The sequence below is a fragment of the Terrapene carolina genome, unplaced genomic scaffold (assembly GCF_002925995.2).
Source record: "Terrapene carolina triunguis isolate 2854851 unplaced genomic scaffold, T_m_triunguis-2.0 Scaffold22, whole genome shotgun sequence".
NCBI lineage: Eukaryota > Metazoa > Chordata > Testudines > Emydidae > Terrapene > Terrapene triunguis.
In genome coordinates, this window is record NW_020664373.1 from 20,382,056 (window position 1) to 20,394,916 (window position 12,861).

Genomic DNA, 12,861 nt, shown 5'->3' on the forward strand with positions numbered 1-12,861 from the left:
CTTCGAGTCTGCTGAAACTAATCTACAAAGTTTGAGTTTGGTTTGACAGAGGTAAGGTACCAACTTGTACAGGTTTTCACACGGGGATGTCAGGATGTTGCCCTGAAACACAGATATCATTGTCAGGTCTCTGGTTCATAAGAGTTCTGAACTCCCTTCCCAGAGCATGGGTGGCAGGTGAAGGGTGACTGCTCTAGAAGCCCCTCCCAAAGCATAAGCAGGAGGTGTGGTTCAGCTTCCAGTTTGCTGAACTTTGTAGTTAACAGCAGACAATGAACCATTTGCTCATTGCTAAAAAGTGTGAGTACTGTGAAATGTGAATGCTACTATTTGATCACAGAATACACGGTATATACAATACTAGTAATGCACTTATATAGCACTTTGCCTATTCAAAGCACTGTGCAAACACTAATTCATTTTCACACCAGCGCAGTGAAGGACGTAGGCAAGAATTATTCTAATTTACAGATCAGAAAACTGAGGCAGAGAGAGTAACATAGCAAGCCTGTGGCAGAACTTGGATTTGAATTCCCCACTTGCAACTCTGTGCTCATTCACCACATCAGACCAAACTGCCTCCCTTATATTTACCATAAACTAGATTTTCAAACCAACTGTTAGAATGGGAAATTGAGTAACAGAGAAACAGGCAATGAGCTGACCTGTTAAATTAGACTTATATTTTGTTAATGTTTTAATAGCTGGGCTATATACAGGATTCTCTGAATGCCACATTTCTACCATCACTTTACTACTCTGTTAATCCTGCATTGGGCTAACTGTTCTTCTAGTCAGTGTCTTGAATAAAACACTCCATAGGATTAATATCAGATGTGAGGCCAAAGACCATCATGCTGAAGGAATTCTACTGAGCACTTGAAACAAGAACGTTTCTCTGGTGAGAAGTTACTTAGTTTTCTTTTTAAGATCACCCTCTGCATGTTCTGCAGAATAGAGGAGGTGAAAAGCTAAAAACCTAGTTATGGACAATGCAGTCCATCTTACAACCAAAGAAATAAAATTTCGTAGCAGCAATCTTCACACAAAGGGGAAGCATAATAAACTGTATTGGGATTTTACTGCTATGATGTCCCTTTAGTACTTCCCAGAGTGAAAAATGGTACCACAGGCTATAGACCTCATAACTGCTTACTTGACAAAAGTAGTGGCCTAGATTTTCTTATTTTTTAAAACTCTTTATTATATGCCCTGGTACAGATAGAGTAGAAGCTGTGAAAACAGAGACCTTTTTCTTATTCCTGCCAGTGAATCCAATTTCACATTTACATTCTGATCTAGAGACTTAAAAACACCCCAGAAACCCTACTGTAAGATTTATTAAACTGGGGAATGCTTAGAAAGATATAGAAGTACGTCCACACTACATGAACGGTTTGGGGTGGGGGTGGGGGGCTGTATGTGGCTGTAACATGAGACAAGATTCTACAACATGAAGTTTAGCAGTGCTAAAGGAGCTGGACATCTTGCCTGCTCCAAGCAGGAGGAGAAGACCTACACTTGCTCTTAAGTCAAACATGTTATGTATAATTTCACATGGACAAGAAAGTGAGGAGAAGTTATTTACTGGTAACTGTTGTTCTTTAAAAGTGTTGCATCTGCATAGTCACACTTGGGGTATTGGTGCTTTCTCAGGATGAGCCGTGGCATTTTCTAGAGAACAATGCCCACTGAGGACATTCACCCTCCTCTACCCCGCCAGTCCTCCCCTTGCGGAGGATTCTGAGTATGAAAGGGGGAATAGCTCCACCCACCCTTCAGTTCCTCCCCAAAATTTTGGGATTCTTTCTCTGCTAAAGGGGGAAGGTGTGCAGTGAGAATTTACAGAGGTGACACACTCAGAGAACAGCAGGTACTGGTAAGTAAGCTCTCTCTTTGAGCTTCCCACTAGAATGCAGGACACCACCCAGGAAGGCTAGAGAGTTCTAGATGAACAGATGCAAAACTGCCACATCAGCTCTGGATGGGAGGTCATGAGAGAGTTAGAAGTGATCACAATTTCTCTCTCCAAGATCAGACCTTTGCAAGGGAAGCATTTTTGCTTCAAGCACATATAGAGCTTCCAGTAATAGCTTTTCAAATTCTGTGGAAAAGACAGAAGGCCTGCAATGAATGCTGTCTTTGGGATAGTTGAATATCTTTTGATATATCCAGATGAATGAACACCCGGTGAGTTATAACAATGGTGTAAAAGCGACTTGGGAAATACAGACAGATTAGTGGCCTATATGAGGTGGAAACAGAGATGATGACACCGACAATACCATATTTCCCATACGGCCTACAGTTAACAGAGGATTGGTCATTTGGCCTGTTTCTCACTAAGTCCACAGGCTGTAGCTATGGCTATGAGGAATGCCCTCTTCCTAGATAGCAGACCTGAAAAGGTCAATCAAGTGCACTCTAAAGACTCAGAAATCTATTTTCTTTAAATCTTATGACTTTGGGGGACCTGAGTCATGATTTTTCAATTCTCGGGGTCTCAATATTAAATCTGCCAATGACCAGATCTGCCAGGTTTAGTGCTGGTTTATGCTGGTTGAGTGAAGCAATAGAGCCCCAAAATATCAGAGAAATGCGGCTACAGTGTTTTGATGCTGTCAAAACCCACTTGAGCCTTTGCTATGAAACGTAAAGAAAAGCTAGGAATGGAAAGTTAAATTAGGAGGAAATGAAGAAAAAGGTGTCTGCCACCAAAGGATTAAGAAGTGGGTGACATTCACATTTTAGCTAACATGGCACAATATTACCTCTGTGCAGAGGACCATCACAAGGCCTGTGCACCATTTATAACCACCAGAGGGAACAGGGGAAATTCATCCTGTACAAAGGTACTGCACAGTTATTTCACAGCCCCTTTATCTTTTTAAAATCTTCTTTATATATCTTCTTCCTCTCTGTAGCGGGGTGGTCACCCCGCTCTTGCCTGGAAGGCCTTGAAGCAGCCCAGGAGAGGGCTGTGGCAGAGAAAAGCTGGGCTGATGGGGAAAGCAGCCACAGCTGTAGCCAGTGCAATCAGGGCCCAGCTGGCCCTTATAAGAGGGCAGTGGGCCAGAAGCACGGAGAGTCTCCTCTGGCTGTAGAGGGAGACGGGCCTGGCTGCTGGGGAGCTAGAGAAGGTACCTGGAGTGGAGCAGGGCTGGGGGAAGTCTACGGGAGCTGGGGAGCTCTGGCCTAGTGGGCCAGGCTGTGGCCTAGTGGAAGGCCAATTAGGTACTGGGGTTGCAGGGGGCAGCCCACGGGTAGGCAGAGGCAGCAGGTCCAAACCCAACCTTGCCTCTGATGAGTGACTTTTACACTGAAGTCTGCCCCAGTGAGCAGGGGCTAGATGATGACTGGCAGTAGCCCATGACTGAGGCAAGGTGGGGATAGAGGGTTGGGGGTTCCCCTGGGTGAGGAGACCCTGAGACTGTGGGGGTATTGCCAGGGGGCAGCAGCCCAAAGACAAGGGGCACCGGGTCCTGGGAGGGACATGGGGGGCCAGCGGCAGTGGGATACTGGCCTGCAGAGGGCACTCTGGAGGTTGGACGAGCTAATTCCCTGCGAGACCAGCAGGAGGCGCTGCAGGGGTGAGTCCCACATCGCTACACTCTCTCACCCATCTTTCTAGGGGAAATATACTATTCAATTGGTTATTTTCAAGAAAAATCTTTCTCCTCCAGGTGTCTATGGCAGAAAATGTACACAACCCTCTCTCATGTAATGGCTAATGCAAAATAAAGTAACCCTGAAGAGTTATTTTGAAATACATGCTGATAAAAAGAACTCAGTACACTGTATACAAAGAAGAGTTATACAACACTGTTTACAGAACTTGTAATAAGTAACCCTATAATCACAAAATGAAGTGACCCATATTTTCCTTTGAAGTTTTATCTTTATAAAGATTCTGCATAGCAGGCTAAACACAATAGCGCTGATTCATGATTGCATCAAAAGCATGAATGGGCCTATATTTATACCATTTTGTTTTATCATCTCTCACATATCTAGCAGAAAGTGAGAGAGAGAACGTATGCAGGAGATTGAATAGAAAAGCAAAACTGACACTCTAACAGGTTTCTCAGCTTCACTTTTGCCCCTTTATGTGGGTGTATCATATATATGCAACTATGATAACAGCTGCAAAGTACATCTCACCTGTTTTCTTCCTCCAGATCTGCTAGGATTCTCTCTAGCTCACCTCTTTCTTCACTCTCCAGGGAAATCAGAATCTGGGCAGGACTGCGAGGCTGGCTCAGCGGGGATTCCTGGTTCAAACTTTGGCAGTAGTGCTGGATTAACAAATGTTCATCATCTCTGGAAAAACACAGCAAAACCCAAAAAGCTGCTTTCTTCATCTTCATTTTTATCTTTGTGATTATTGATAGAAGGCAACTCATAGAAAAATCTCTTCACTCTTGAAGAAATTCAACTGGATTCATTGCAAGGAGCAGGGGATTAGTGTACTAGTAGTGAAATTTGCTCAAGTGATTACATTAATTCACTACGTGCCTTCCCTCATGCTCCATATGCTTGGGATCCACCTTTGCCTCCCTCCTCTTCCTCAGGTGTTTCAAGCAAAGCTCTGGTGCAGCTGAGGATATTGGCCCCCATGTTTCACCTTGCTTCCATCCAGTGCTTAACCTGACTTGCTCACACTTGCATTAAAGAATCACCACCTTGTGCTACCTGCTATGCCACTGCACAAAAACTTGTGGAAGCAAGGCCAAAACATTTATTTTAACTCATAGTCCTTTATATCCATTCTTCTTATACCTAGCCCTTTTTCTATTTATACTCTTCTTCCTTCCCCTTTTCCTTTTAGTTTATTGTAGAGTTTAGTTTTACTAATATTTTTACTGAATATTATAGGTTTTTTTTGGTACTGCATACACCTTATTGTTTTATGGTTGGAGTTAATGAAGTTTTATGTATCCTATTTTAAGAAAAAATCTAAAGATTTTTTTTTTCAATAATTTTAATCTATGCCAAATTCAGTGGTTCACTGGAATTGCATTGATCATGTCAGTGGCCAACCATGCCAGTTCACTTTCTTATAAAGTTTTTCTGACACACAAATTACGTTCACATTTACACATGCAGCCAGAGTGTTAATTTTCCTTTTTAAAATGTTTAATAAAACCAGTTTTATTATGGATGCAATTTCATGTTGGGTACATGAAACTTTTCAGACATATAAAGCAAAAAGTTCCCTACACAAAGAAATTACAAATCTACAAGCCCAATTCTGCACATCTTGCATATTCCCAAATTTCACTGAGTTCTGGACGTTTAAAAAAAAAGGGGGGGGGGGCGCTATGCTAAACTGATATCAGCAATAATCGTAAAAGACCATAGTGGGCTGGGGTTTTGGAAGAATGGACACCACAGTAAGCAACGGGAAGGGGGGTGTCTTATTTTTCAAATAAGTCATATTGAGAAATCATTTTGTATAGTTTGTTTATTTCATGTTTAATTGGGCATTTATAGTGTATCTACTGTAGTTACTTTTCAAAAATTAAAATATTGCTGCTTTAAATTTTATTCCTCAAAACACTAGTAAAGCTATTTTTTAGCCTATAAGAGTGCTAAACGATTTAGGTCATACTAAAATTATTTGAGGTAATAAAAGCATCTGAAAAACTTTTGTGACTTCAAAACAGGCAATCCCTTTTTTAAAAAACAGAAAATTAAAAAAAATCATTAGCTCCTACATTTAGAACTTTCATGCAACATTTCAGCCTTGAGCTGATCCACACAACTAAGTTACAAATCTGTGGAGAGAGAAGAATTAACAGAGACTAAAGTTGACAAAGGAGAAAAATCTTTTATTAAAGATGTGTTTACTTGATGTATTTGACAGCATTTTGTGTAGAGTCAGATTCATGGTTTACCCGGTTAGATACTTAAGGTAAAATATTCAAAAGCCCTTAAGGGCTTGTCTACACTTCCGGCTAAATCGGCACTGCTGCGATTGATGCAGTGGTTTTGATTTAGCAGGTCTGATAAAGAAAAGCGAAGTCGATGGCAGAGCGACTCTACCTCCCCAAGAGGCAGAAGGTAAGTCGGCAGGAGAGTGTCTCCGCTCGACATAGTGTAGCTAAGTCGACCTAAGTTACGTCAACTTCAGTTATGTAACTGAAGTAGCGTAACTTAGGTCAACTTACAGTGTTACCGTAGACCAGCCCTAACTGATTTAACAACCCAAGTCCCATTTTCAGAAGTGACTTGAGTACTTCAGAGCTGAAGTCCAGTTACATTTAGGCTCCTAAGTACCTGAATCTACACTGGACACAGGGCTTAGGTGCATTTGAAATCTGTAACCTTTAATCAGTTTGTCCCCTTTTGTTTGTGTGTGTATTTCACAGAGCAACAGGATGCAGAAAACCATAGAGCCCTTCCCTCCCCCCACAAGGAAAATGTGATCACAAAAGCACAAAATTTGCATAAGTGTCAGGTGCAGATTATGAAACTACTTTTAACAAAATTGACTAGATTTCAAACTGGCTGGATCCTTGGTCCTTTAAGTATAAAGCAATATAAAGACTATTTGTCAATGCATTTTTCCACATCCTGTCCAATCAAGGCTTTTGACTTTTAATATTTAATAACTAGCATGAGCTCATGCTGCCATTGCTTGCAGTAGAATTTAATTATTTGTAGACCGACTCTTTTTAGTATGGCCCTGATGACCCCTCAAAAGGCTGCACTGACATTTTTAGCATCCAACATTTTTATCCACTTTTAAGTTTAAAGTTCACAGGAAAAAGGAAAACTTCAAACTACCAAGTAATACTTCATTTATGAGATACACTCTATGAGAGATTTTTTTTCAATGTATTATGTGACATTTGTGTTGAAGACATAACATTGGACTACTTTTAAGTGTGATGACATTTCATCATCAGCTGCATATGAGCAGCTTTGAGTTATACATCATAAATCCTGGCTTTGGTATATATGGTGGTGGGCCATGAGAAGTCCACAACCAAACATACCACAATGAGATCACACAACAGTCAGATGTGAACAAGAAAATGTTGTGAACTCCGTATTATTGGTACTTTATTGCAAGGTGCAGGGCCGGCTCTAGGCACCAGCAAACCAAGCACGTGCTTGGGGCGGCATAATTGTAAGGGCGGCATTCCAGGGGAGGCAGTTGTGCTCTCAGAGGTTTTTTTTGTTGCTTGGGGTGGCAAAAAACCCTAGAGCCGGCCCTGGCAAGGTCCCAAGCCTTCACAAGCAAATGCACATCAGAAATATTCATAGAGATAGTATACTTACATGCTCTCATTAGGAGAAATACTGTCATTTAGGTAAGATCCATTGCTGTTCTCCATTTCTGCTAGCCTGTGGAAAAATTGAAAGATTCAATAAAACCCATAAGTCTCATTGCAGATTTTTCTGGCTCTAACTTTCCTGAAAACTGTAAAATATATAACATTTTGGTGACACAGTAGTCAACATATTAGAGACCCTAAATTTGGAAATCCGGACAACTTTTCACTTGCTGCTAGTTAACAAATGTGATTGCAAGCAGCTGTCACAAGTAACGCCTTATTCATTATCAATGATCTATCTAAATTAATCTCTAAGTTACGTACAAATCCTCCTGGTTAAGCAGATTCTGCTATGAAAGAAAGGCCTTAAGATGCCACAGGCTTCCACAAATTGTTCCATACCTGGCAATGTCATCACCAGAGCTGAAGTGACCTGTATGTTTCTAGTTTGAATGCAACATATAATTTAGAAAACATCTAGCTTGATCTGATTTTTTTTCATTTGAGTATGTATTTTACACAGTATCTACCCCTGAAAATTCCCCTGCTTGGGGGGGGGGGGGGAGAGGGGGGGAGAGGGGGAATCACTTTGCATCGCAGATCTGAGCATTTACCCAAATGTTTGGTTCTTAAGATAAGAGTACTATGAAAAGTCCTCTTAAAACTTGGTAAGTGAACTACAGCAGTGGTATATTATCATCCCCCTCCAAAACAAAGAAAGATACCTTTCCAAGTATTTCATAAGCTCAATTCTTTAGTTTTACAATGTTGGCTAAATGTATCATTTGAGACTCATGTATTGGTAGTTAGAAATTTTGGAAGGCTCTGCATTATACAGTAATACCAAGAATTCTAATTAAAATAAAACCCTATGTAAGCAGAACGCATAACTTAATAAAGACCCACACAGAACTTAAAGGCCAGTTTTAACCAAGCACATGCTTTGGGTTTACCTATGTTAAGTGGCTCTTATTTACTCGCCAATCATTGCATAGTAGTCTGGCATGCAAGTTAATTGGTAGGTGGCTAGCAGTAGTTAGAAGGTGATGTATACTATCCACTCTAGTTACGTTCAATTATTAAAAACCCTTATAATGATGGCTTCTCTTTTGTAGTGTATTTTTTTTTAATGGTTGTTTCAAGAAAGATTTGCCTAGTGTCCAGCTGGTCTCATACCTGCTAGCATAATGCTCAATGCGTGAATGAGTATCATCATGTGAAAGCTGAGGGGACGAGGCAGGCCTATAAGGCAGAAAACACTGATTAATCACAAATACCCCTTAAAAAGATAAAAATACACTTTGGTATGTCTATGCCCTTATGTTGCCATGGCTCATGGCTTCCATGGTTTATACAGTGTTTAATAAACAGCAAGCTATACTTGTAACCCATGATTTGTGTGCTTCCTTGATCCATCAGAGTAGAAGGTTTTGTGGCAGCATACAAAAGGGACTCAGTTCATTCAGGAGTTTTTCTGTGAACTTGATTTTTTATGATACATAAGCAAGAAGACGAAGCTGTTCCATGAGAGGTTTCTTTCAAAAGGACGTATAGATGAACTTTCTTCCCAATTTGCCAACCTCCTTCATTCACCACACTATTTCTCCTACTCTCCAGGCCCACTGTCCAAACCTTGTGGAAAGTGTTTTATTTCTCTCCCTTCCTGTTCTGAGATGTGTTTCTAGTCCAATAGTAGCAAGTCTCATTAAAAAAAAGAAAGAAAGAAAAAAAGAACTTCAAACACCTGCATCCATGCCCAATCAGGAAGTTACCTCATGAGATATACAATGTTAAGTGTTGAGCCTAGTCAATATACTTGAATAGGAGACTGCAAGAATTAGGGCCAGTGTTTTGGTGATGGTCCTCTTCCCACAGTTTCTCAACGACCACAGTGTGGTATTAGGGGAACTGGAATGTTGGACCTCCCCAACTTTTGATCGTTACAAAATGAACTCCTGTCCACATTTGTGAACTGAAGATCCATGTGACTTTTCAAAAGAATAAGTTTGGTGTAGCCTTAGGGCTGCTCTACAATTGAAAGTTGTGCCTGTAGTCCCATGTCAATTACAGATGCAATGTTTTAGTGATAGGGTAATATCGGTATAAAGGTGCCTTATATCGGCATAACTTATTCTCCTTCCCAAATGGAAATAACTATTCTAATATAAAGCATCTTTACACTGGTATAACAGCATCTACACTAGGGGGTTGTACCAGTAATTATACTGTTACAGGTAAAGTGTAACTTTCTAGTCTAAACAAGGCCTTAGAATCTTAGAAAAAATAGCCAAATTCCAACTTGTGTATCTAAATTCCTTTTTTTTTTAAAATAGTTTTGGTAGATAAAATGCGTTCACTTATTAGTTTCAAACTGTTATGCAGTGTTACTGGTACTGTCCAAGAGAGACAGTGTTCAACTCCAGAATAGTTGCATTTCAGTGGCAGATGAAACAATTCTTATATTACAGGTTATAATGGTACGTAATACTATTGTATTAGGGGCGTGATGATCCTACAAAGCATTTACTATAGGATAATTATACATTTTTGGTCATCTTCCAGTTTTTAAAGCTTCTTCTGAATTCACAGAGCTATATACTGCATACACCTCTACCGCGATATAATGCTTCCTCGGGAGCCAAAAAATCTTACCGCGTTATAGTTGAAACCGCGTTATATCGAACTTGCTTTGAGCCACAGCCCCGCCACTCCGGAGCACTGCTTTACCGTGTTATATCCGAATTTGTGTTATATCGGGTCGCGTTATATCGGGGTAGAGGTGTATTTAGAAGTCATTGTTAATGCTTTTTCTCACAGACTGGTAAAGCTTTTTCTATGAGATACTATAGGTCAATTATCATGAATCACATTTTTCTGAGACAAAGTTTGGCATTGCCAAGCCCACATTTATGCACCATGCTTTTAGACATCACCATACGCAAATCAGTGGATAAATATTCAATGTACTACATTGAAGTATTCAATACTAACCCCCTAAGATATTCATGGAAGATATCCTGATTTGCATGGAACTACTTTAAAACTGGAGGTAACTCAGAAGAGAGTAGATCAGGGCACTTTCAAAATCTGTGCTAGTAGGAATTTATTATTAATAATAACTAAGATTTTGCTATTTTGCCGATATCTCCCAATTTCTATATTCTTGACATTCAGAGCCTGACTGCATCTTCTGATGCCCCATCATCAGAAATTAAATCGCATCTTTAAAGGAGAGCAGGGAGTGCTTCCTGTGCACCTTGAACTAACATACATTGGGATAATGACATTGAAACTTGAGCATAAATCTGAAATATATATTTTACTATTACAAGAGGGGGAAATAGAATGTCAAAATAATTTCGAAAAATAACTGGCATAGTCCAAAATACTATTATTTCTCATTTTAAGCAACCTCCCTCCTCAAAAAGATTTAATGCATCACAAAGCCACTGTTTCGGACCATTTTTTCCTTCATAAACTAGGTTCTGCTACCAGCTCCATTCCACTCCCCAAAATGTTTTAAAGATTTCTCTGGAAACTCCTGAAATAGGGCTTTGTTTTTTGTGTGCAGTATCACCAAAACAACCCAACCCAGCCTCAGTTCTTTCCTTCCTATTATTATTATTTTAAGAGAACATTGCAATTTTGTTTAAAAGCAACACAGTATTGGACAACTTGTTAAAACTGGCTATGTGGACATGCCAACTACAGGCAGAAGACACCTGAATGAGTCCATGAGTAAGTTAAACTTCTATGCAGCTGCTAAATCTATCATCTTTGGTTCATTAGCAGAAGTAATCAAGACATACATAGTCAGTTTGAATAGCAAATGAATGAACTGGTAGTAAGGCTAAGGACATGGCAAATATTTAACAGAGGAAAACATTTTTTTAATAAAACATCATTGACAAATTTTTCAGTGTGGTGTCTGCAGTAATAACCCTGAGTCTTCTACTAAAGCCAAGTAAGAGTTGAGTAGCTAAGACATCATGTTATAATGCCTGTACCCTCTTGGGTAACGATACACAGCAATGTGTTTTGAAATTAACTATTCAGCTCCTCAGGTCAAGGGTTCTTGACAGTAAGGAATCATGACAGTGTTTTAGTGACAGATTCCCAGTTCAGTACTACCAAGTGATGACAACAGAAATCATAATTCCATTATAGAATGTATGAGTTGCCTCTGTAATGCTTGGTAACTAGAGATTATCTGCAAAATATCCACCCCACTCATAAGCAGTCTGAACCAGTGCTAAGAAGCACCACACTTTATCATATTTTTATAAACAATGCCAGCCCCAAATATCACAGTGTCCACCTAATCAGCATATTCTCAGTGCTGTAATGGTATTCCTAGATGATTCACTTTTAGGCCAGAGTACTTTGGAGACCGATAGAAAACTGGTACTGAAGACCCAGAACCAGGGCTCTAGGCCTAGGAGAAAGTTGTCTGATAATCAGAATGTGGTCAGATAGTTAGATGCTTTCAGAGTTATGATCTGTATTATTGTGATGAAGGATTCCATTGCTAAAATGGGTGAAATATGGAAATTTGGAGGAATTTAACTCCTTAAACCTATTTAGCCATCTCTATAGTGGTTTCTGATGTATCACGTGTAAGTTAAACTCTTTGATCCAATAACCAAATTTCCTACCCTTGGTATAAAGTTCTTAGTGTAGCATGTTACAAAGTTATTAGTATAAGTGATCTGTGGGCACCATGCCTTAAAAACAAATGTTATACAAACTTATTTGTGATATTATGTTAGACACAGCAACAACATTCTGTATCACCCAAGCTTTTATTTTATGAGTTTTTTATTTTTAAACGTTTTCTTTTAAGAGATCTAATTGTGTTTTAAAGAGTCAGTAATCTGGATCCATATATTTCGATAGACAGTGTGCTTAAATTACCAATGAGTGCATTTATAGGAGAAACCATTTTACAAACACAATGCACCGTAACTCCAAAGCCCTCTACTACACTTTAGTTCCAAGCTTTGTTGATATTCTTACTAAGTGGAGTGTTAACCACATGCAATTTGCAATAGCATGCAAATTTCTTGGCATCTTAAAAATAAGCCTTCTAGAGAAAGAGTGCTCCATCTGTCTTCACAACAATCTATGCTGTGTGTGAAAATTATAAATCAATATTCCAATGTATATATTTTGGTGTTGCTTATTCTAACAATAGTTTATTGTAAGTGAAATGTAGGTCACACATTTCAAAACATATATGCTAACAATAGTAAAAAAGTTTTCTTCCCTACTATTTTATGGTTCTCTCTTCACTAATATTCACCTGTGAGTGAATTAAGAATTAAAAGTAATCTTAACTTACCTAGTCTAAAATTAGCACTATAACGTGGTAGCAAATGCCACAGAGATCATTATAAATCTCTAGTTTATGCTGATGCTGCTACTACTACAATAAGACAAAGCATGTTCAGAGATGGTGCATGTATGAAAATCCAATTTACAGTTGAGAAATCTTATTGGTTTTGTTTCTGAAAAGTATAAAAAACTTTCCACAGTATTTTTAGAACTCCAAGACCCAATGCCTTATCTCAATGTCTCC

General features: G+C 39.3%; 1 protein-coding gene across 3 annotated transcripts in view; it reads right to left on the reverse strand.

Moving 5' to 3' along the window:
- The window catches only part of LOC112125929 (dystrophin-like), a 1,989,526-nt gene that overhangs the window by 22,864 nt on the left and 1,953,801 nt on the right, over positions 1-12,861 (reverse strand). For all 3 annotated transcript variants that reach the window (XM_026648920.1, XM_026648914.1, XM_026648910.1), the window contains 3 exons: positions 8,460-8,525; positions 7,288-7,353; positions 4,162-4,320 (listed from right to left, as the gene is read on the reverse strand). In XM_026648920.1, coding sequence (XP_026504705.1) covers positions 4,162-4,320; positions 7,288-7,353; positions 8,460-8,525 — 291 coding nt within the window. The remainder of the gene's footprint in view (positions 1-4,161; positions 4,321-7,287; positions 7,354-8,459; positions 8,526-12,861) is intronic.